The 26,515-nt window shown below is 37.7% G+C and overlaps 2 protein-coding genes across 9 annotated transcripts in view; one reads left to right on the forward strand and one right to left on the reverse strand.

The window, feature by feature from the left end:
- The window catches only part of sgce (sarcoglycan, epsilon), a 17,557-nt gene extending 7,469 nt beyond the window's left edge, over nt 1–10,088 (reverse strand). For 4 of the 8 annotated variants that reach the window (XM_084131094.1, XM_084131091.1, XM_084131092.1 and 1 more), the window contains exons 1-6: nt 9,911–10,088; nt 9,474–9,557; nt 4,071–4,193; nt 3,587–3,744; nt 2,621–2,693; nt 904–1,102 (exon numbers count right to left, since the gene is read on the reverse strand). In XM_084131094.1, coding sequence (XP_083987220.1) covers nt 904–1,102; nt 2,621–2,693; nt 3,587–3,744; nt 4,071–4,193; nt 9,474–9,557; nt 9,911–9,947 — 674 coding nt within the window. In that variant the 5' untranslated portion in view covers nt 9,948–10,088. The remainder of the gene's footprint in view (nt 1–903; nt 1,103–2,620; nt 2,694–3,586; nt 3,745–4,070; nt 4,194–9,473; nt 9,558–9,910) is intronic. The other 4 variants (XM_084131096.1, XM_084131093.1, XM_084131097.1 and 1 more) reach the window with 2 other exon arrangements.
- ppp1r9a (protein phosphatase 1, regulatory subunit 9A) overlaps nt 8,393–26,515 on the forward strand; it is a 72,113-nt gene continuing 53,990 nt past the window's right edge. Inside the window, exons 1-2 of the mRNA XM_084131102.1 lie at nt 8,393–8,532; nt 14,329–15,716. Coding sequence (XP_083987228.1) covers nt 14,418–15,716 — 1,299 coding nt within the window. The 5' untranslated portion in view covers nt 8,393–8,532; nt 14,329–14,417. The remainder of the gene's footprint in view (nt 8,533–14,328; nt 15,717–26,515) is intronic.

Here is a 26,515-nt window from a genome sequence, read left to right on the forward strand (position 1 = left end):
GCCAAGATGAATGTGTTTTCTGCTCTGAGACCTTCTAAAATGCCTTCATCTGGAACATTTTATCTTCTGTAAGGAGTACATGAATATTTGATGAACAACTTATGCTAACGCATGAGGGAATTCCTCAATTGAAACGTGAACAGAGATGGGCAGCCTCTACCCTTATGTAAATTCTCCACAGTGTTTTTCTGCCTTCTCCGACAGGATGTTCTCTTTTTCATGGGTTTTTCTCAAGAACTTTACATCTCATATTTGTTGATATACATCACAATATGCTCAAGTTCTGTGCCAATGAGCTGTTTAAAGGGGACCTATTATGCTTTTTTACATTTTCACCTTTCTTCATGTGTGATGTTGCTGTCTGAACATGAAAAAGGTTACTGCAAAGTTACAAAGGCCGTCCAAAGGGTTTATTCTCTATATCAGTACATACTGTTTTCTGAACTCCCTGAAACGCCTCCATTGTAGTCTTGAGTTTTCTTCCGGGAACGAACACGTCACAATATTCCTCATTTAAATAATTCCCGCACAAGGCATATGCAAAATAAAGGGGGTGATGCCTGGATGAGTTAGCAACGTGTTGAAACTCCCAGTTATGGTAAGGGGACGTGACATTTCCCCAGACACGCTCGAAGTGGTTGACCAATCACAACACACTGGTCCAGCCGACCAATCAGAGCACATTGTGCTTTTCAGAAGGAGTTGCTTCATAGAGACAGGAACTAAACAGAGCGTTACTGACAGACTGGGAAGAGAGGTGCTGCAACAATGTCAATGTTTTTTGAACATTCAAGCATGAAAACCTATTCTAGTAGCCCCAAAACAAAATAAAGTCTTTGTAAAAGGGCATAATGTCCCCTTTGGTTCATTTTTTTTCAGTGTACAGTAATATTTACATCTTACCCCTCTTTCAGGTCATTGATGGGTAAAGGCACTCGTCCTCCCCGGTCCAACGCTGAAGTGATGTTGATGGCATTAAGTCTCTCCGGCTGCCACACGTTCTTGACAGCACCGAGAAAATCTCCCAGCACCTCACTGGCCAACATCTCCTCAACGTTCATGTTCTTGATGAAGAACTCGGCCTGATAGGGCAAAGGAAACTCTGCCAGAGAGCAAGAGAGGAAAGATATGAGCATATCTTTCTGTATGCAATTACAAGGAATACCAAACTAGGTTACATAACAGTTGGATAATAAGTTGGATGTCATTTTGAAGTGTCTCTGGACGAGATGGCAGATGGTGGACTGCGTCACAGTGAGGTCACATCTGCACTGAAACAGTTGCTCAGCTTAAGGCTAAACACAGATAGAACTGGAATTTCAGAGCATTCAATGTCAAATATAATGTGGTGAATATAAATCAGCTGCTAAAACATACAAACAAATGACGCTATCAGCTGTAGACCTGTCGCGATTACTGATTAATCATCTGATCGTGGTTATTCGCTTTGAGATAACGGCAATAATTACGCAGTTTAAATTTCAATCACATTTAGTCAAAGAATATAACAAAATGTTTGTAAAGTACACAAAGATAGTCAAAGGTCTTCCTTCATACGAAATGAAGGTTTGTGGGTTTAATCAGACTGCATTACAACATATAATTAATGATATATTTATTTATTTTCACAAACCATATGGGCCTATTTTATTATAATTTTATTATTATAGGCAATTCCGAGTAAAAAATAGCATATTAGGCTAACATATTAATTGACACGAACAAAACAGAATTAAATGGTTAATCACAAATATTTGTATGACAATTAATTTTTATAATAGTGATTAGCCATTTAAAATGTGTTTTTATAAAACTTTTATCACTAATAACAGTAATATTAAAATAACTTTAAATCAATGGGTCTCATGCGTATGCACAAATTTGTGCGTGAAATCTGCGTATCAACGTCTTCACAAAGAAATGATGATTCACCAAAAACGTTTACACTGTGTGGCCTGTTGAACTGTTGAAAAGTTATATTTAATCTCATCATGACTATATTACATTATACATGAAAAAATCAAACAGTTTAATTTCATCTTATATATTTAATCATGTACAGTGAAAGTAATAATTTCAGCTCCAAGGCTGCTCTGAATAAAGCATCAGATATACGCGTATGTCCAATAAAGGTGTTTATTGTGTTTGAACTGGTTTTGAGAATGGCCCACTTGGCATTGCTCGAGGATCTGGCGAGAGCACGTCTGCAGAGAGAGACGAAAGACTGTAAAGGAAAGGTTGTGCAGAAAACCCAACCAAAGGAGACGGTTTGGGCGTGTTTTATGCAAATGATTAACCTCAAGCACACGGACGCTCATTTAAAATACTCTAAATTCACTAACATTAGAAAGACGTTAAGAACAAATTCATGTGGGAACGCACGTGTTGTGAATTAGCCGGAGATTTTTCATGAGAAGTTCTCCTGTCCGTACAAATACTAAATAATCCACGCAATTATTAGTGAATAAGACCCTAAGTCTGGCTGGTTTATTCTTACACAAACACATGTTTTCCATACTTTAGGATTAAGGTTTTCAGTCAAACAATAGAGTCTTTCTTTGAACATATGGATGTATGTTTTAATGAGATTTGCTAAATCAAAACTGTTCTTGGATCTCACCTTCTGTAGACATGATGTTTATGACCAAGTTGTGCCTGGCAGTTTCAAAAGTGCGTTTATTGTACGCTGTAATCTGCAACACACAAGAGTGAAAGTTTAAGCCCGGCTCAGGACAGCTTTACATTCATACCATGCAGAGGATGTCAGAACCAGATGCAAACACATAGTTTCTCAAGGGTACAGAAGAATAACAAAGCCAAATCCTTACATGAATCTAAAGCCTCAACAATGCACAAAGAGGAGATAAGCATTCTTATGCATACAAATTCAACTTTGCCCTGTTACTTTCTATTTTCCTAGAAAAAAAGATTGAATTACTATACACTTAAACAAAACAGGGCCGTAACCACCGTAGACATTGAAGTCACCCCAATAATTAGAAATGGTCAAATTCCCCCCCCCCAATATTTGATATTCTCTACACACTTCTCTGTTAGTTGTTTTAGGATGAATAAAAGTAAAACATGTAGAGGTCTACAGCGAACATCACTGTCAAAATGATTGAGATGGCCAATCAAATCAAAGAAGGCAGGCCTTACAATTCACAGAAGACGAGTGTGAATTTTGACGCAAAGCTTTAGTTTTAACGGAGGAAAAAACATGGTAAGATATAAGTAGCTAAATATGTATTATTTGACATGATAGAAATGTTGTCTGCCAGTAATATCAAGTGATGCAAACTACTCTCTTTTTTAATCATATCGGTGTTTTAATTTGAAAATTAACTCGAAAAATTTACGTGATTGCATGTGATGCATAACTGAATGTGACGAGACAAGAAACGTTTTGCGTTTCCGACAAGTTAAAAACAATTAAGTGTAAATTTTTTAAGACATTTTGAGTGATTTAATGCATCCTTGTTTAATAAAATTATACATTTCTTTCCAAGACAAACCTTACTGTCTTTTGAACAGCAGTGTATATGAGGTCAGATGTACACATGTAAGTCTACACATGATAACACACCTCGATGATGGTCGGCTTGCCCACGTGCTCAGCTGTTGGAGAGCCATAGAGGACACCATCACTATGTGAAGTTCTCTGAATGTACCGCAACCATCCAGGCCTGTCTGGATAGCCTTTAAGGTTAGTGTTAAACGTGATGGGGTCGTTACTCGAATCACCTGAAATGAAAAAGTTATTTTCAGAAGTCTTTACTTAAGCAACTAGGTATGAAAGGTTGTGTTTATTGCCAATTGTGCTTTTACAAAAAGGTTGCTGCAAAACAAAACTATTATTGAGACAAATGTTCATCATATTTGTTCTGTGTAATGTTTCTTTAGATTAGAAGATATAGGCCCTCAGACCCTGTCATGTAAACTAAGATTAATATGTTTGATGTGCAGTGATATACAAAGTGCAAGATGAACAGGTGTTTCATAAAAATGAATATAGTGAAAGATTTATTCTGTAAAGGCATGTTATTGAGTAAGTAGTGGAGTAAGTGTACCTGCTTTCGGATACGGTGGGAACTCCCCTTTAAAGTGTTCTCTCTCTAGCACATGAACGAAAAGCACTCCGGCAGAAGGATAAACGTTGCGGTCGGCGTGTGACTTAGAGAGGATGGTGACCACTGGTGCAGAAAGAAAGGATAAAAAAATATTAAGAGCAGTGTGATGTGGCAGACAAAATTCCCTCACTGCACACACTAAAGAATCTGCACATACAATAAAGAAATAGCTATTATATATACATATATATATATATATATAAATATATATATATGTGTGTGTGTGTGTATACGCTACCTTCAAAGGTTTGGAATAATAATTTTGGGTAACATTCTTTTTAAAGAATTTAACACTCATTAAGGACACATTAAATTGATCAAAAATGTATGATGTTACAAAAAATTTCTATTTAAAATAAACACTGTTCTTTGAACTTTTATATTCATCAAAGGATCCTGGAGAAAATGTATCGTGGTTTCCACAAAAATATTAATCAGCACAACTTTTTTCAACATTGATAATAATAATAAATGTTTCTTGAGCAGCAAATCAGCATATTATTCATGATTTCTGAAGGATCATGTGACACAGTGATTCAGCTTTGCATCACAGGAATAAATTACTTTTTATAATATTTTCAAATACAAAACAGCTATTTTAAATTGCAATATTTATATTTCACAATATTACAGTTTTTATCAAATAAATGCAGCCATGGTGAGCGACTTTTTCAAAAAACAATAAAAATCTTATCAACTCCAAACTTTCAAATGGTTTATAAAAACCTCAATTATGAAAATAACATTTCAATATTAAATTAACAACAAAACAAAAAAAATATGATTTGATTTTGTTGTTTCATAATAAATGATTTGATGTTTTAAGACAAACACAGTTATAATTTATTAGATTATGTTACATATTATTTAGAGCTTAATAATGTGAACTGTCTATTTTAACTTGCATGTATTTTTAATACATTTATGTAACGGGTGTGTTTCTTTCTTCTAAAAGCCATGTGGGAGTGTGTGAGAATGTGTTATGTGAGCGAGTGGGTGAGCGTGTCTTGGGCATTAGGCCATGGAGTCTCATTGGCTGGTGGACAGTAGTACAGTGTATCGCAATCTCTGAACACTCAAACACTCAATGCAACTCTCACACGCCATTCCCCACCCCTCGCTTTGCACAACAAACTCTTTTCTCTGGCGCAACACACACTATTATTTAAGAGGAAAGAGATTGTTTTTTCCCCATCAGTTTATAATAGATACTGGAGAGATGGTTGTCAGTGTCTCTTTCTTTTCTCACTTTGAGTCAGTTGGGAGGAAGCTGGTTTTGAATCTCTTCTGCACTGGGAGAAAGCAACTACAGAAACGCTAGATTTCGTCACGCTTTCAAACACAAAACAGCTCCTAGTTCATCACTCGAGGCCGAGCGTGTGCTTACACCGAAGCTGCAAACTCGCTCAAACACATTAAGCTGATCAGAACAGCACAAACCAAGAGTGATCACAAGACATCTGGAAGCATAAATGGGTTACACAAACAGAGCTGACATAAATATGAACACATTAAGATAAAATAATCTTTTGATACATCAACAAACAAACTAAACTGCTGGTCCTGTGGATTAGAACCAGCCTACATCATTAATTCATCATTCAACATGTTTAATGCCTATAAGAGCATATAATGCACATCAAATATTTTTTATATATATTTACATAAAGGATATAAAGTTAATATTTGTATTAACATTTTATTTAAATTTGTATTTTTTTTATAATAAATGTATTATTATAAAATAAATGCAAATTACTGATGCAATGCAGACAGTGCTATGCAAATAAACAACACTCTCGGCAAGCACAATTCATTCTTAGTGATTTCCGAAATTATGTCCATCAATAAAGGCCTGTTTACACTGACACAAATTAAACAGACTTACAAATTAGCCTCAGACATTTAATTTGAGTGAACGGCTGTTAATGCATCATTTCAGACACAAATATTCACATGCCATCAATGCAACAGATTTTTTTCAGGACAGGTGTTCAGAAGAAAACTGGGCAAATGCAGACTTCTGGTCACACGCCCAGAGTTGTGACATAAAACTGCAATCACAAACAAACTGTTTTGTTAAGCGACAGTGAATAGCAGAGGAAGAATCCAGAACCGGCTCTCTTGTCTCTGTACTCTTGTATTGGTATTTATGTATATATATATATATATATTAGGGGTGTAACAATATATCGTGTCACAATATATCGCAATACAAAAATGCAACAATATGTATCGTGAATAGTTCACCCAAAATAAAAATGACTATGTGAGAAAAAAATTAAGTTTTCAGAGTTTTAGTGTCAGTACTACATTAAAATATTATATATAATGTTGAATATAATGTATAATAATGCAATAGTGGAATATCTGTGTAAAAAAGTGGCCTACATTATTTTAAATGTATCTAGTCAGTGACAGAGAAACATATTTGTCTAAAATAACTCTGTATTTTCAGCTTCAGAATCATGAATATTTTTATTCTGGTGTCTCTATTGTCCTGTGCTTTGGGTTTCCAGCACCAAGTCCAAGAATATTCATTTATACACACAATGTAATATCAAATTTATCAGTTTAATAATAAACAGTCAATTTTTTGTTAACCTTTTATCATATGTCTTGGAGTATCGCAATAATATTGTATCGTGAGTTCAGTATTGTGATATGTATCGAATCGTGACATGAGGGTATCGTTACACCCCTAATATATACATATGATACCCTCATGTCACGATTCGATACATATCACAATACTGAACTCACGATACGATATTATTGCGATACTCCAAGACATATGATAAAAGGTTAACAAAAAATTTACTGTTTATTAAATTACTGTTTTTGACTTCCTTTCTACTGTTTATTAAATTTACTGTAAATTACTGTTAATTTACAGTTTTTATCAAATAAATGCAGTCATGGTGAGCGACTTTTTCAAAAAACAATAAAAATCTTATCAACTCCAAACTTTCAAATGGTTTATAAAAACCTCAATTATGAAAATAACATTTCAATATTAACAAATTACAGCTCCTAGTACATCACCTAGTACCACGGTGAGCGACTTTTTCGGCAAAAAATTATTCTTTTTTTAAAACAGTGAATCCAAAATCGTCCACCTTAAAATAGTGTTTAGGCAAATAATTGTCAGACGCCGACGATTACCAGATTACAGCACATCCCTTCTCAGACATTCCACGATCCTACAAATGCCAACTGAACGTTCAATCGGTGAATACAAGTGCCAATAAACAGACACCGACAGACACTGATCCGACAAAACCCAACAAAGTGTCTGTTGCCATTGGTTGGCGTCTGTCGGTGCGTTGTGAATTGGCCTTTTGACTTCCTTTCTTCTTCATGAGAAGTGGGTGTCTGAAACAAAGTTGTGCAGAGCTTTGTGTCATGGCGTAACCTGGTATTTCTGCTTTTCTTGGCAGTAAGCACAGTTTTTAAGCATGCAATAACATGACAAAATTGAAAGCATGCAATAACATGGCAATAGATTGAAAATCGAACCGATTTTTTGCTTCGCACATTAAGCCCTCGGCCTTAAGACTACGCAACGATCTATGTTAATGTGTAGATATCACAGAAATCCACACTTAATGCAAACATCAATGCACTGTTATGGGCTTTCTGAACAGCTGTGTCTTTACTAATGCTTTTCTCCATGGCGGCAGTATTGATCTGTTTCTGTGGTGTTGATGGCTGTGGTTTTGTACGTATGCACAGATGCAAGCTTTGAATAATTGGAGTGCCAGATGGTTTATTCTGTCACCCTGTGGGCGACCTTAGCCCAGAGCCTGATATAAACCCGACAGAGACAAAACCACATCCCAAACCCTCTGAAATGATTCGAATACTATGTGAACTCAAGGAAAACTGAAGGTGATGCACAACACTATATTCTAATAGATCAACCATTAATGGTTAATGGCAAACTTTGCGACACTAAGTAATGGCAGAGAACACACACATGCGCAAACTCACAAATTACTGACGGGCCCTTTAGTAGAAATGGCTAATCCTGGTTTATGATTTTATGGGCCGACCTTGTGAAGATATTCATCATGTGCCAACTTAGAAAAGACATTTTCTCTTTCGCTCCCTCCCTTTTCATGACACAGCCGGGGATGTCCTTCTGAACTGTCGAATCAGCTCTGTGCTGACTTCTCTTTTCAGGTCAAGAGGAATTCATACACTTCACGATTCATAGGGAAGAAAAAAAACAGTGCAGACTACTTGCAGGATTGTGAAGACGTCAAACTGTTCAAAGTACTGGTCAATGGAAGTCAATGCTATGCACAAAACTGGGTCAGCCTGTCAAGACTAAGCTGTAGCCGGGAACACACTCATGGTGAAGTGAAAGAATGCTTTTCTCAAGCCGTCCATTTATCAGGTAATGCTGATTTTCATTTTGATACATTTGAAGAAGTGAACACATTCATTTATGATGCTAAATGTATTATGCAGATCAAACAATTTATGTCAAACTGTAAAGCAAACATGTAATATATTAGAGGCTGCATCACTGGGCTACTGCATGTTATAACCTAATGTACAAGTAGTTTTGTTAAAGAAGTAGTTCTTCCCCTTCCTATTTCAAAAGAGTCAAGAGGAAGGTGAATTAAACAGGTTGGTGATTCAGCAGGGTGGCAGGTGTTAAGCCCAAAAAGCTTTGCACAGTAAAGTGCTGTGCGTGTGTTATGATCACTTCTAACACATCGGCTTTGTCTCAAAAACCTAGTGAGCTGCCTACCAAGTCAGCCTTTTGAACATCACAGGAACATGTCTCATTTTGGCTGTCTGGCTTAAGCGTTCCTATAAAGCCCAAAGCTTCTGAATTGGTATTTCGTAAACAAATCAGAGTTTTAAATGAATCTTTAAAGTGAACAACCCAACCGTTGGGTTTAAAAAATGCAAACCAACCATGGGTTTGTCCATATTTGACCCAAACATGGGTTGAAACAACCCAGCATTTTTTAGAATGAGTCTTTCTAGTTCACTTGACTCATTTTTTATTCACCTACTGCACATCTCTCCATTATAAAATATATGGTGATTACAGTTGTTATTTTTCTTGATTAAAGTAATTCACAGCAGTTGACAAAATTGATAAAACGATAGATTTGCTTTGTTATTTTCTAGGGTCTCCTAGTCGATTTGTTGCTGCAAATAAAAAAATGAAAACATGAATCACCTGCAGAGAAGACCACTAAATGAATCAGTGAACCAATTCAAAAGATTCGAATCACTGGAATGAATCACATTCCCCAGCACTACTACTAAACAGGCAGCATACTAGTTTTTGAGACACATCCAGTCTTTCCAATCACTCACCGCCAGTCTGAAACACAGATCTCTGTTTGGAGCCGATTAAAGCCAGGGTTTGGTCGTCTATGCCACTGGCAGAACGAACAATTGCTGCTTTTACAACGGACAAAGAGGAATAATAGATATGAAAATGTCATAAAACAATTTACTATGAAAGACGTTGTCGTAATCTTACAAGAAGCAAATTAACCAATATATGTCGTTTGCAATTAGGACCAGTATAATACCAAACGGAATGTATTAAATAATATATTACAGGTGGAATTCGCGATATTAACGTCAACTATATAAGCTACCATCTCTGAATTATCGGTTAACTGTCAGTCGGTTTATTCATATGGTGTAGCAGGAGAGCTATTCCGTTAGCCAGCAAGCTAGCTCTCATCCAACGGAAAAGAACGAGTATTTCTCCCAGTGTCGTCGTCTCAGGTCTATATACGTACCCACTACGAGCCCCACGAAAATGCCGACCGAGGCCATCGTTCAGTGTCCGCAGTGGCTCTTAACAGCACACATTTGAGGAATCGCTGGTGGTCCTCGGGATCTGTCCGTGACAGCCATAAGCATCACCATCATCATCCTCCTCCGCTGCTCGGATTCCTCCCACTCACTGAAACTGATGGGCGCTGGTTGGCTGAAAACATCTGGCGCAGATGCTGGAAAAAATATATAATCACAAGCTATATTTACAGGGGGACCCGGTTAGGGCGGGATGGAAAACATATGTAGCACATACCATACAGTAATTATTTTTTTTTAATGCAAATCGAATTGCGTAAGCATATGCTTTTTTAAGGATAGCTATAGTGTTAAATATAGGCTATTAAATGTTTAATTTAGCCGAAATAATATCTACCCAACTATAGCTCCTACATTCAGTAAAACTGACTAAGAAACTTTGCTTAAATTATTTGGTAACACTTTATTTTAATGTGTCCTTACACATGTACATAGTAATAACTAGTCATAATTACATGCAACTAACACTAAACCAAACCCTAATCCTACCCTAACCCTATAGTAAGTAGGCTACATGTTGTTAATTACTATTACTCAGTAGCCTACTTAAATGTAAAATTACACTGTAACGGGGACACATTAAAATAAAGGGTAAACAATTATTTTGTCAATTCAATAAATTTGCTTTGGGAGGATTCAAATTGTTATCAATCTCATTTTATAAAATGATTGAACCTATTGTTAATTTCTTTGTTTTGCATTGAATTTTTTTATTTCACAATAACAAATTTCTCAACACTTTGCTAAGATTTTAAGTCTTGGTAACACTCTATTTTAAGGTGACGTAGTTACACGTTACTATGTACTTACTATAGTAAATTATGCATAATTAAGTAAATAACCCTAAGTAAGTAGGCTACATGTACTCAGTAATTACAATGTAACTACGTCACCTTAAAATAAAGTGAAAATTAAGTCTTTCTTACTGAGATTTCCCTTTCTGTAAAATCTTTAAAATTTACAAATAATAAGATTAATAAATTAAGTACTTGATCTTATCTTTCTTACTGATTGAGGTGTCCTTTGTTTACCGGTTTGTATTTCCCCCTTTCTTTCCTTTTACATTTTTTTTTAATTTACTTTTTTGCAATAAAAAAAAATTAAAATAAAAACAATAGTTATTATATTATACAATTTTAAATTGGCTGAAAAGTTAAATGAGCTTATCATTGCAGATTGTGACTTTAACTAAACTATTTTATTATTTTTGAATTGGTGATCTCCTAAATATAATAAATGAAGCAATGACAGAAACACAACCTCTCTCTGAGGATAATGCACAGGAAGCTCCTCCCTCCCTTCCTCCCCCATCCATCCATCCATCATGCCCCATAAGCTCTAAAGATGACAATGAGATAAGGTCTATTAAAATGTATTCAGCCCCCTGTGGAGAGGCTGAGGACACAGATGGCCATGATGACCACTTGCACTGTGCACAATGCCACACAACTGGACGGTCTATAGTGAGCACCACGAGTGATACAACAAACCGTCTGTTGGTTTTGTATCAGTTTTTTTTTTTTTTTTTTTACCTCATGAGTGCAACCAGGCTGCATCTTGTGTCGTCAAGATTTTAGGTTGCTAAGCAACATCTCCAGACAACCTCTGACATGAAATACAAGCATGATCAAGTGTTATGCAATACATAGTATTAAAAAAAAACAAAAAAAAACATGAGGATGTAACAGAATATTTATATTGTCAATTATACAACACGTTCTGCAACAATTTTGCAGTTGCATTAAAATCCTTTTTTTGTTTGTTTCTTTTTTCTTTTCTTTTTTTGGCTAAAGGCAAAAAAATAAATTGGGGTTCATGCAACATATGCTTAATGTATGGAAATCCATTTTTCACATCACCCTAAATCCATATAAATTAGAAGGTTAAATATCCTCCTTTTAATAATTGATTATTTCTAAAATTGTATAATTCACATATTTGTCCCACAAATCACCTATTAATGCCTTTATGCTGCAAAGGCGGCACAGACGCTGATGAAGTGGCATATATAACACAAAAAGTGCATTTACACTACACAGAGGCAGCAAAAATGCATTTACATGGAAATTACAATTGCAATTGTATTGATTGATTATTCTTGTCACCACGTGGCCTTGTATCACTCCAGCACGACCACTGTAGTTAATATTATTCTGCGATATTACTTTCTTTCCTTTGCCAGACTGCAGTTTGCTTGTTCCCCCTCTATACAGATTACTGGACCGAACCATTTGTGAAAATTAAGGTTACACACCTGTCAATTGTCGAAGCTCTCATGACAATAGAACATAGTCGAGAAACCGAATTAGTTGCAGTGAATACATGAAGAAATACGGAAATTGCTTTGTCTAAACTGATAGTTTGACTCTGAATAGTCTTGTGTATCAACAACACCCCTACTGAGGGAATGGCGGCATCACCCCTCGCCTGCAATGGCGTTGTCTGGCTGTGCGCGCGCGCGCGCGTGTATGTGTGTGTGTGTGTGTGAGTAAAGCCCGGCTTGTATGTCACATTGTGTCAATTGTCTGGTAAGGTCCTGTATGGCAGCTTGATGCCAGTAGCGTTGCTGAATTAAAATGCTTTCCAATGCAATTCCCCTCTAGTTAATGATTTAAAGCGAGGACACATTTATTCCTGTGATAACTAACATTACATTTGAAGGCGTAGGTAAGTGCCTCTTTTGTTTTGGAGCAACAACAAGGGAGTTAAGCAATACTTGTACCACTTCTGCTTTGTGTTTATATACGGTGTTTTGCTGATACACTCGCTGGAATGAACTAGGTCTGTATTTTTTGAGTGTTTATGGAGACTGGGTTTGTAGGATGGAGCTGTCAGTGATGCAGGCGATGTGATGTGATGCGCGCACGGGTCGCTCATCATCTTTGAATAGCGCAATTTCGCTATTTTTAGGCACACTTTTTCCAAATGCATATTTACATCTGCAGTTTCACATTTATTCGCGCTATGCGTGTTGTGAGAGTAAATGTGGGCTGTTATCTAACCAACAGAAACTGTTTTACATTATGCAGGTTGCTCGCACAGCTATATGTTGTCCTTGTGCTGGGCTTAAATGTGCATCTGCCTTTTCGTGCTTTTATTGTCGATATTAAATATTAATTCGTGAGATGTGGGATTGATTTTAAACACATTCCGTCAGGCTAAAATGCAGCGGCTGTCTGCGGTGTTCACGATGGGTGCTGGATGGCAAATCTAATCTGTGAGTCATATCGAGATCTGCGTCGAAAACACATCGGTGCATCAAAAATATCGCGCTGATATTGAGTGCTCCGTCGGCCCTTATGGCAAAGTGATGATCACGCATAATGTTCAAGAACCAGGGCGGTGGACTAAAGCCAATGCAAAGGCATCTTCCAGCACCCGAGCCCTTTTCGAGGCGTGTTGTGTTTACAAACTGATGTGCAGCACAGTCGCTTTAGAGATGTTGTTTTCATCTGCCCTGCTGCTGCTGTTCAGTAGGCTATTGTAACAACGAATTTGGGTGAACTAACAACATTAAATTGCTTTATTTAATTGCAAAGTCCAGAGTGGACTTATAAGGTACATGCCCACCTGTGTGGCCAAATAAACCCACTAATCATGTGTCATTTAAAAGCATTAGGCACTTAATTTAAATCGAATTTATTTTCGATGAGTCAGCATGACTTATTAAAGAACTGCTGATCAAACTGGAGTTTTAGTGTCTGAGCAACAATTCATCTTATTTTAAAGTCAATCAATTTCTGACTCTTTCACAGGTCATCGTATCAAAATCCATATTGCTTTGCCAATGCAGAAAGCTAGTTTCGAGACTAATTTTTAGGCTCTGAGTCTGTAGTCCCTATATTTTTTCCACTGTGTCCCCATAATTAATTGTAAGTGGGTAAAGTGAGCTTATTAGGAACAATAGGGGTCAGTGGAGCCATCCCTAATAATCCCACTTGACAAAAAAGTTATTTTTCTGTGATTACAATCACAGACAGATTTTTTTGGCTCAAGAAGTTTCTAAAATGTTTTAATTTAATGTGGTTAAATAACTGTTAAATTGTATACAATATTTCTGTTTTTACTGTATTTTTTATTAAATAAATGCAGCCTTGGTGAGCAGCATAAGTGACTTCTTTCAAAATCTTTTTTTTTTTTAAATCTTAAATTCCGATTTTTTAATGGTATTTTATTATGGATAGTATATAAAACAACAACAACTGGGCCTATTTGGTATGTGGGCTTATTAGGGTCACTTCCTTGACAAGTTTCCACTTTTTACAGTGTATGATTGTTTGCTGTGCAAAAATAAATTTGTGATGAAACAAGCTTCTCATAACATTTTTGTAAATGCTTTCAGGAATCCCCAACAATATGTGATTACACCCAACGAACAACCTGAAGGTATGCTACTGTTTATTTGAGAAGACCTCCATTGTCGAGGCTAAAATGATGAAGACGGAGGCCTCGGCAGAGAGGAATACCCTGAGGAGCGCTTCCCCGCACCGGAATGCCTACAGGGCAGAGTTCCAGGCTCTAAAGAAGGCATTTGACCAACCAAGACAGGATGGAGGCCCCAAAGTCAAGGACCCAGAGGGGATCAGGCAGCCTCGAGGGCGGCAATACGGGGCCCACGTCAGTCGCATCAAGAACATGTTCATGCAAATGGGGACTGAGAACATTGGGTCCAACAGACGAGCAAGGGATGAGACCTCCCCACAGAAACTCAGCAAGCCAACAAACTTCATCAACAAGACGGATGGGTCGGTGGTCCAGTTACAGCACGGCAATGGAGAGCGGACTGCTGGTGGCCATCATAAATCAAAGTTCTCCGAAACAAGGAAGCTTTTTGAGCAGAGCTCCAGAGATGCTTCACAGTCGCCTGTGTACTCTTATGGCCGAGACAAGAGGGGTTCTCACGAGCATTTGGATGACTGGAGGGGAACGCGTTCAAACAGAGGCAGTACGGACTCTTTGGATAGTCTTTGCTCCAGGACAGAGGCCTCATCTCCCACTGTGAGTCAGCTCAGTGCTGTGTTCGAAAATATAGATCAGCAGGGCTCCGGTGCTACTTTCAGAAGAGGCCAGGGAGGTGGAAGGGGGCTGTATTCTCCAGATGGCTTACAGAGACACGGGGAGGCCAGCGAGGATGACACCAGTGCTCGACAGTCTCCGTCAAGTGGTTTTTACAGGACGCGAGTGGGTAGCAAGCACAATATGCCAGTTTCTTCATCTTCAGAAGATCTTCTCAGTCCTAGTCCTCTGTCTGAGGCCGTGGACCAAGTGAAACACGACGAGAAGAAGCCCCAGGAGACCCCCGAGGTGGTTGATGGATCCATTGAACTGAAACCAAAAGATGAGGTAAACCTAACCAAGGTCGTGGACAATTCTTCAGCTGCGGCTCAAGTCAATGACGCTGCAGGAAATTCACATGAGTCTACAGCTACCACGGTCCACGAGGACACAGACGGTCATGTGAAAGAGGAGTCTAGCTGGATTACAGAGGATCAAATTGGAGAACACAATGAGGAATATTGCGGCAATGAGAGAGTTATTTTCACTGCCGATGGAGATGCTTGCTACCAGGGCTGGGGGGAGAGCTGCACAGACTTAGAGGATGACCTGTACGATGATGACCTTTCCTATGACCCAGGATCAGAGATTACGGAGATTCCCGGTCTTCCAGAGGAGGTCAAGGAGGATATTCCACAAAAACGGAAAATTCAGTTCAGCTCTGCACCCATAAAAGTAAGTTTATTGATAGTCTTTTGCATGTTAATATGTCAGTGATGTGAATACATTACATATAAAAAATACATAAAAATGCAATTCGTAATGCAATGACTTATTTTAAAACTCACCCAAAAATTAAAATTCCGTCATTAATTACTCACACTCATGTCGTTCCAAACCCATAAGACTTTAAAGACTATCTCCGAAACACAAATGAAGATATTTAATGAAGTCTGAGAGATTTCTGTCCCTCCATTTACAGTCCACGCAACTACTTTCAAAAAGCTGTTTGTCACAACATCAGTTGTGGTAAACAGAAGCTCAGTCATGCTTACTTGACGTGCGTGAACCAATGAGGTTCATTCTCGGAAAATCTGGACTAAACCGCTCAATGCATATGGATTCGTTTTAAGATCTGAAGCGTCAAAGTGGTAGTTGCGTAGATGTCAACAAAGGGACAGAAATCTCTCAGATTTCATCAAAAAGATCTTCATTTGTGTTTTGAAGATGAACAAAAGTCTTACAGGTTTGTAACGACATGAGGGTGAGTAAATAATGAAAATGTTTACATTTTTGGGTGGACTAACCCTTTAATATACACTTAACAGTATATGACCAACATGAATACAAAGAGTTAATTCCTGTTTTAGATTTTTTTCATGGACACTCTTAAATGTCATTTATATTTTGTAAATCTATTTGTGTATGCTTTGATTTTTTTAAATGGACTTATAGATTATCCAGAGGCCACTCATGCCTGTGGGGAGATGAACACGTATAGCTTCTGTCCTCACATGCCTCGCTGACTCTCCTTACTGTAACTTTTCACACCACCACTGTACACTTATCAATCGCTGTTCCTCTACACTATCATCAAGTAATGTTCCCATGAAAACATGGATAACTACTGTGTTTGCAACTTCTTCCAAGGTGAAGCATGAAGGTAATTACAGTCTGTCTATCGATGTCTTGTGTTTCGCAGGAAGCTACAGAATCACATTGTTTGAGAGGGGATTTTTATGATGTTAACTTCTCAGAAATGCATTTTACAGTCAATTAGAGTTCTGATAAATTCAGTTAGCCAGCATTTAAAACGGTTATCTTTGATTTCGCCATGCACAGCTGTGGACTCAGACGGTTGTTATTGATTAGTTGCGATATCGTGAAAATTGCTGCTGAATGTTTGAGCCTCTGGAAATGTGTTTACAACTCCGGCTATTAACTCAGATTGGAAGCTGGATATAGATGTGGAAAACACTCGAAAACCCTGGTTCCCCTGGTTGGATCAGTCCCATTAATACACTAGGCAGTGCTGGACCGTTTCCCCTGCCTCTCTCATTGGGTTAACGCGATGTTTGCTCGCTAATCTCCCTCACACGAGCTGAATTTCATCAAGCTGTTGTGTGCCAGAATTAACTGAATTAAAAGGTCCATTAAGGCCAGTTTGTACACCTTTTTGCTCTTCAAGTATTGTATTCTTAGAGTCTCTTAATCAGATCACATCCCAATGCTACTCTTGGTTTCAATTCTTGGATCCTGCTGCTAATTATAAACATGAAATATAGGTCTTCACAGCTGCCGAATGTCAAATGTGTGACGGTGCATTTGAACATATGGTTCAAAATTGGTATTTAGATCAGTCTGTAATAACAGATGTGTCCTTTAGCTGTGTTCTTCCATAAATAGGTTAGTCATCAACTAAATGTTATTAAACAAAGCAATAGTACTGTAACACATTGAGCAACTAGAAAATGCCAGCTTACTGTAAAATGGCATTGTGCCGGCTGGGTTAACTGTCAACTCAACTGAACTGCCCTGGTCGTTAGCTTGACAAAGAAAGACTTTTTCATGAGTCAGGGAATTTTAAACCCAGGCCACGTGCTTTTTCTGCAGACATGGAGGAAATAACAGCCTGTGGTCTGTGTTCACACTTGAGAAAGGGCCAAATTTGTGGTAAAACATTGTCCATTCACCAGACAAGACTAGCTTGACGTTGAATAGAACTGCCAGTCATTAATCATACTGAACATTTTCATAATATTTCTTAGTCACTCATTAAGTGGATCGTTTCCATATTAAAGCGTTTCTAAGCACAATTAATGTAGAGTTGCTGAAAGAGGCTCTTGTGCGAGCAGCTCTAGTGGCTGTGTGGAATAACAGCACTCTCAAAGACTCATCCCTCCATTCACTCTGAAGAATGAAGATTACAAGTTCCTCAATTGTAAAATGATCACAGCATAATTCTCTGATACATCTTGTCATATCATTGAATACATTAAGGCTTGTTTTATTTATCATATGTCCATCTCTGTGTTTGAGCACTTAAGGTATTAATGACCTTGCTTTGTGGTTGGCAAATGGGGTCATAGCTCTGTCTAGATGGGGTCGCAGATGGCTAAATGCAAGTAATAAAATGCAATAGCCTAATGCCTATTTAGCATAGCAAAATTAGCAAAACTTTTTGTTGTTAAAGGGTTAGTTCACCCAAAAATGAAAATTCTGTCAGTAATTACTCACCCTCATGTTGTTCCAACCGCGTAAGACCTTCGTTCATCTTCGGAACACAAATTAAGATATTTTTGATGAAATCTGAGAGCTGATCACTCCTCCGTAGGCTGCTAGGTGACCGAAACTTGCTGGCCCAGAAAAGTTATTATTGTTGTTATTATGGTTGGTTGGGGAAAATTGACACAGACACTATCTTTCTATCTATCTGTCACATTAATTGGTTGTCTGGGAGGGTAATGCTTTGTAAAAGTTAACATAACACATATGTTTAAAAAAAAAAGTTAACATAAGATATCTCTTTAAAAAAATAAAATAAACATATTTAAATCTTTTTAAAATTTACTTTTGCAAATAACCTTTGTTAAATTTATAGAAGTATTTGTTAATATTAATGGACCAGAGCTTAAATTGTTTTATTTTTTAACTAACAACTAAAAAAAGATTTATAAATACTAACAAATATATTGCTCATTCATTGTTCGTTAATGTTAGTTAATACATTTATATGACAAACAAATTTTAAATGGGAGAAGTTTTTATTTCTATGATGCATTGGAGAGAATCCTGTCAGACGCAGCACTGCTGTGAACGCGCGTTCACGTTTAAACTAGGGCTGAACGATATATCGTTATCGTATCTATATCGAGATATGAACTTTCAAGATATTACTATCGAAAAAAGCAACGATATAGACGATATAGATTTCCCCTCTCCGCGCTCGCCCTGCATACAACTCTGGCAGTCACAACAAACATCAGTTTTACAAGTGCCCTTGAATGCAACGCTAAAGCCAGCGCGCACACACTACCAGGGACGTGGGAACTATATTGTGAGAGGGGGGGCGGCGTTTCCATGGTGACGCGTCATTGCTTGTCACGTGACACACCGCAGCAGCAACAGCGCTGAATGAATGATGATCTGCTTTTATGTCATTTTTCCTTTTTTATTCAGAATATTCACAAATGTGTTAGCTATGGCATGAAATATCTGATATTCCGATTGTCAAATACATGCAAGTGGAAGTATATTGTTGTTTAAACACCTTTATAACGATCGCGTTAGTTGAGCTGTATGCGCGATGGGCGCCGCGTTTGTGCCGCAGACGCAGTTCAGAGAATCGGATCTGTTGGATTTACAACCTCTATGTTTACAACATGTGAATTCATCCACTTCTCCCGAAATACTTAAAAGTAAGTGGCTGGTGAACTGGGAATAGAATAGAGTAAACATTGAAGTTACTTACACAATGTGTAACGTTATCTGATATGAATAAAACGTGTCGAATTATAATGGAAAGGATTATTATTACCTCTTCCATAGACATCAGTGTGTATTTTACAAACTCTAAATGTATTGTTTTTTTAGTACTTACGTAGTCATATCGTATTGTATCGATATCGAGATATCTGGCATGAAAATCGAGATATGAAATTTTGTCCATATCGTTCAGCCCTAGTTTAAACACAATTTAAACAATGTATTATTCAATGCATTACTTCTATATAATTATATATTAAGTTGCTCAAGCAAGTGGTAAAATATTTAACCATGTATTTATATTAAAATCTTTTGCATTTCAATTTTAATACAATAAATCTTGCATGTCACAAAGAACTTGTTTTTCCACCTCCACGAATGTCATTATGTCGCCTTGTTGAGGTAAATTGTAGTTTTCCTTGCTTTACCCCGGTCTTAAAATGAAAAAAGTAGTATTTAATTAAATAAATTTATGGTATAAATACATACATTTTATTTAATTAATCGCACTTATGGTGAAATGACTACATTTTCAGGTCAATCTGTGTTCATTTTGACCACGAAACATGCGCTGTCACTTTAATTCAGCGTTTGCAGCACAGCAGAAATCATAGACAGTATATAAACGGCAAAAGTAGACTCGGTGCGGAAACGATCGCTGCACTGCTGTATACGCACCGCAACTGGAACGGATCGATCATCGACGGACTGCATCCGCGTGCAGTGTGAAAGCTCTGTTATTAACATGGGTACGGAAAACAATACTCACCGCATACACACTGCAAACGAAATATGTGTGAAACGGGCGTTAGACTTGGAGCAGGAGAGCTACTCCGGCTGCTACTAGAGTGAGTGTTGCCATCTTCAGTTCAGCGACATATTTCCCGCCGCGCGCTCTCTGTCCGCTAGTGCTCTGTATTTGACGCAAGTGTTTGTTTGTGTGTGAGTGTGCGATAATTGTAAACGCGCAAACACAGACAGAAAAGACATGCCATCGTGGAAATAAGATAAATAACATATTACTTAAGGGCTATTTAGTTTTTGTAATAAAATAAAAAAAAATAATCTGGCGCTATAAAGAAAATCAAATTTACTTGACCTTCAAGGGGGGCGGGGGGAGCCGTTAGGAGGGCGGGGCGCCCCCCTTATATAATGGTAGGGGAAACACTGATATATATATATATATATATATATATATATATAACATCCCCTCATCCTATTGGTGAGCATGTACAGTTAAGTTAGTATTTTTTATTTATTTACGACTATTGTGTTATACAGCTGTTTGTGAATGTAAAAGGTCTGCAGAGTTTCAAAGATCAAAGTGCACGATAAATTCGGTTATTGTCTCTCAAAAGAAAGAACCGATTCGGAACTGCCGAAACGAGTTGTCGGGAATTCCAGTCTCATTTCCGGCTCAAACCTGCATAACATATTTACATAATGCCAGCCTATGGTCTTCATTGGCTGTTCGTGAACAACTTCTACTTTGACCCACCCTCAAACACTGTAGTTGTAGCTGAGGCCTGGAAGAGTTTGGTTTGTGTGTTTGTTTGTTTTGCACTGCGAGAGCAAATCCACTTTACATGCACTTCCAAAGGATGAGGACTTGAGCTCGAATTGATATGGTAAGACCGATGCCATCGTTACTGTTCGGATCACTGTGTATCAAGTGCTGAGGAAGCCTCCGGAGCTGAACTTCAGATATGGTAATGGGTGTTTGGTTTCCAACACGAGCTGTAAGTGGTAGACCAATTACAACAGACTGGGGCATCTGACCAATCAGAGCAGAGTAGGCTCTAGGAAAGGAGGGTTTTAGAGAGACTAAATCCTTTATCGAGCCGTTTCAGACACTGTGAGAAAAGAGCTGATGCTGCAATGTATATTATGAGAAAATGAAAGTGTTTTTTGACCTTGGATGCAAACTTTGGGTGTGAAACTTAAAAATGTAACTTGAAATTTCCCCTTTTGTGCTCCATGGAAAAAGAATGTCATACAGGTTTAAAACGACATGATGGTAAATAAATGATAACTATTTTCATTTTGGGGTAAAATACTGAATCCCTTTTAGAAAATTGGTTTTCTTTCTACAATAAAAAAACTGTTAGTACTGTGGTGTTGCCACTTGATGTCCAATATAAAAATCAAGGTCCTAAAGCAAATTCACGGACCTAGCTGACTTTAAAGGGGACCTATTATGCCATTTTTCAAAGTCTTAATTTTGTTTTCTTGGGGGCTACTACTACTAGAATAGGTTTTCATGCTTGAATGTTGAAAAATACATTCTTTTTTTTTACATATTTGACATTGTTGCAACTCCTCTCTTCCCAGTCTGTCAGTAATGCTCTGATTAATGCTCCCTCTGAAAAGCACAATGTGCTCTGATTGGTCAGCTGGACCAGTGTGTTGTGATTGGTCAACCACTTTGAGCATGTTTCTGAAATGTCACGCCCCTTACCATGACTGCCAGTTTCAACAAACTTCAACCAGGCCTCGTCCCTTTATTTTGTGTATGCTTTGGGCAGGAATTAATTAAATGAGGAATTTTGTGACGTGTTTGTTCCCGGAAGACAATGGAGGCATTTCAGGGAATTCAAAAACAGTGACACTGATATATAACTCCCTTTGGAGTGACTTTGTACTTTGTAACTTTGCAGACCGTTTTCATGCTCAAACAGCAACATTACACACTAAAGAAAATTGAAAATGTGAAAAAGCATAATAGGACCCCTTTCATGGATTTATTCCATAGGGGTTGTTTTGTAAACACTGGAGGCAGTGGAGAGCACTTGAAGTCCGTTTTATTGACCTGACTCAACTGTGATTCTACTCGTCTCGTTGCCCCAGCATGGCAGTGCAGTGGGTCAGTCTGACTCTGATAATGAGGATGTGGTATCTACTAGCCCTTTTTATGTTAGTTGCACAAATCAGTTTTACTTCTAGCTTTTCAGCTATCATGTTACAAAATCATGTGCCTTAGCAGAACAAGAAATTAAACAAAACAAGAAATTAAATGTGTGTAAAGCCCCTTTCACACAGAGATTCAGGAAAATACACGGATAAAGTGACCCTGGATTTGACCCGGGTTCGTTTGATTTTGGTTCATTCACACTGCCAGTGATTTTCCGGAATCAGAGAGTGCGTTCACACACAACCCGTAAAAATCCTGTAAAGACACGTGACATCGATGTGACTTGTAATGTCTCAGCAGCGTTTTAAGTTTGCTTATGAGCTGCGATTTCTCTTTCTCGACTTGCAAACCACGCTTGTGCATTTTTGTCTCTGATTCGATCATAAACTTGCGCATGACGTACCGTTTCACAGCTGGTGAACGATCCCGGCTTCAGCGTCATCATTACGACACGGCATTATTACGGCTTTTGTTCACACAGCGCGTGTGAAAGGGGCTTTTAAGTGTGAGACCAATGTCAAATGTAAACTTTATATTCACTGGTTCAGTTTAGCACAGTGGTTCTCAAACCTGTCCTGGAGGACCACTAACACTGCATGTTTTCGTTGTCTCCCTAATCAAACACACCTGATTCAACTCTTCAGCTCCTTAACCCATGTGATAATGAGCTGATGAGTTGAATCAGGTGTGTTTGATTAGGGAGACAACGAAAACCTGCAGTGTTAGTGGTCCTCCAGGACAGGTTTGAGAACCACTGGTTTAGCAGAACAATCAAGTACTTATGTTTTGCCAATGATATTGGTCTCTTGACACAACTACTTAGACATGCTCAAGGTCCTTTTGGATTGAGTCGGCAATGTCAGCTCAAAGTATGGGCAAGAGATAAGTGACTCTAAAATGGAGTGGATGCTGCTAAGTATTAAAAAAGGAAGGACTGTTGCTCAAAGGGAAGTAGTTACAGCACGTGGAAAGATTCAAGTATCTTGGATCGACACTGACTGCAAACTGTGAGTGCTCTACAGACATCAGAATAAGAGCAGCCACGGCCTTGACAGTGATGAGTGATCTGGACAATATCTGGAAAAACAAAAACATCAAGAATGAGACCAAAATGAGACTGTGTACAGATCCCTCATACTCCAGATAGCCTTGTATGGTTGCAAAGCATGGACACTTAGGAGTGCTGAAGAGAAACTACTACTTGTATTCGATATGGCAGCACTTAGCAACTACTTGGCATCCGCATCATAGACAAGAAACGATGACATCAGAAAGGCCCTCAATTAGATAGAAATGATCGTGCAAAAAGTACATGGAAGACAACACCAGTGGCTTGGTCATGTACTTCGTATGGATAAAAACTGGACTGCCAACATCGCATTGCACAGAAGAGTAGAAGGTACCACAAAAAGAGAACGTCCAAGAACAACGTGGATGTCGTCAGTGTACGACGTTGGACAACAAGTGCTAATGAGAATTGCGCAAGATGGCGTTTAGCTTCGACTCATGCGAGAGCCTTTGTTGAAGTGTAATAAACTGAAGATATGGTGAAGAAGAAGATAATGAGAACGCTATTGTAATAAGTCGTTGTGAATTCATTGGGTGTTGTTGCCGTGGAGCGCGTCCACAACAAGAGTTATGCATTCTGACTAGCACGCATCTGAGGCGTCGTTGGTGACAGTTGTATTAGTTGTTATATTTGAATTAAATGATCAATCCCATCGACTCATTTTACAATCCTACTAGCTCTTTATTTAAACTAAAAACCCTTTGCATTCATTTGGTGACGAACATAGCGTTTTGAGCAGCATTTACACACACTGTCATGCAGTTGGCTATATCACTGTAAAAAAAACTGTTAAATTTACGTTAAAATACCGGCAGCTGTGGTTGCCAGAAATTTACCGTAAAAAATACGGTAGCAACATTTTAGATTTTACAGACTTTACTTAAATTTACAGTTATAAACCATATTTAATTTTCTGACATACTGTTAATTTACTGACCTATTGAAGTATTATCTGTTTTGTACCATAGTAATACACAACCACCAATCACAGTGGAGATGAGTCACATGATGAATTAAAGCTCATCACAAGCAGCTTTTTCACAAGAGAGTTAATACTTGTATATAGAAGCTGCACAGTGTCATTCACACAAACACTAAACACCATCATGGTAACACACATGAAATTTTAAAAATGCAATAAACATTAAGAAAACTATGAAGAAACATAGTTATTTCAACAAAAATACATCAGATGTGAAGTGTCACACAGGGAATTGTGGGTATGTCAATTTACGTTTTTTCACTGTAAGTTATACAATGACCTGTTCTTTTTCACTTCCAAAAACTGTAAATTTAACGTTTTTTTACAGTAAAATTACATTGAATATACGGTTAGATCTATCACAGTTATTCACCATAGTAAGGAAACTTTCTCTTAACCAATTAACAGTTTTTCACTGCAGCATTTCTACAGTCTTTGACCATTAAAATCACGATAATTTTTTACAGTGCTAGACGCATATTGCACTATTAAGGCTAACTAACGATTAATCGATTAATTGATCGTTAATTTAAACGACGATCGATCATGGGAATTTGTGTAAATTGACATCCCGGTTGTGTAGTTGAGTAGATAGATGCTGTTTACAAGATCATGTTATATTAGATTTAATTGAGAGCAAAGTAACCAGATCCCATCAGATGAAGCATCAAACACGTGCCTGATGCAGAAATCTGCTTTACAATGAATTCTAGTGTTTGTTTAGCTGTGGCCTTCATTACATCCGTCCTGTCATCATCCTCCTACATAAACTACACTTACTGCATAAATGAAATATGACATTAGCTCTGCTAATCTCAGCCTCTTGTTAGGGCATATTTATTCCTTCTTGATTCTCTAATGGAATTAATGGATTTGAACGACTGGGCAGCAGTTGAGTGACTGCTAAAATGATTCAATGATTATACTCTCCATTCTTTGCTCAGATGCACATACTGCATATAGACCAAACGGCTTCCTCTGAATCAATCCAGCCTTTTACTATATCAGCTCAGTCCTGTAATTTAGTTAAAAGGGTGAATGGCTATAGTCTAGTTATTAGCCATATTTTTGGTTTCTATTAAATATACATAAACATTCTTTCAGGAACATGGATGAGAAAAGTCTTTTAGGTGAGTGAGTTGAGTAGCCGAGGATGTTTTATTCATTTTCATTTTATTTTAAGGAATCTTCAGTAGATCAAGGTATTTTTTAAAGCATTAGTCCTGACTGGAGAAGATTAAGGTGGCTTTATGTAATTGGAAAAGGGGTATTTCATTCTTATACGGTGGATAAAGATATCTTAGTTGGAGATTTCCTGAACTACTTAGGTAGTTGCTAACTTAAATCAGCCAATGAGCGCATTTTTCTAACCTGGCTCGATGTATTTTCTATTTAAACAGGAAGTTTGGGCGTGATAAAGTGCATTTTCTATTTAAACAGGAAGTTTGGCTGTGATAAAGTGTATTTTCTATTTAAACAGGAAGTTTGGGCGTGATAAAGTGTCTTTCCCTTTTTAAAAAACAGTCCAGTTAGCTTAGCTACAGCACAGCCATGATTTGCTACTTTCTTTGCAGTGGTTATTAGGGGGCGGGGCATTCTCATTCCAGAGAGCATCTGATTGGACAAAAATCTTTGTAGTGCAGGATGAGTCATCAATTTTTTTTGCCACTTTTTTCCAAGAGAAAAACTGTATTTTAAATGTGTATTTCTGCTAAAAGTGAGTTGGTTCAATTTTCTGTTACTTTTGTAAACATGTCTGGTCTGTTTATCAGGAGCTCTCAGTTATTTTTCTAATTTCTTGAATTTGTTACACAGAACAAACATGCTGTTATGAGATGGCAATGTATGGTTTGTGCACTTCAACTTCAGAAAAAAAAAATGAAACAATCAAGCAATTTTGATGCTGTAGTCATTGGCAAAGTTCTGTCTCGCAATGCATCGTGAACGCTGTGTTTTTTTTGCTTGCTTGTTTCTCTGACATCTGACCCTTTCTGGAGTTGAATTTTTAACGACTGTGGAAACAGAAGACAAGCCGTTCCAGCTGTCCGTGTCAGGCACTAATTCTCCACTGCTCCGTCACAGGCCAT

The sequence above is a fragment of the Abramis brama genome, assembly GCF_963993115.1.
Source record: "Abramis brama genome assembly, chromosome: 12".
Classification (NCBI taxonomy): Eukaryota; Metazoa; Chordata; class Actinopteri; order Cypriniformes; family Leuciscidae; genus Abramis; species Abramis brama.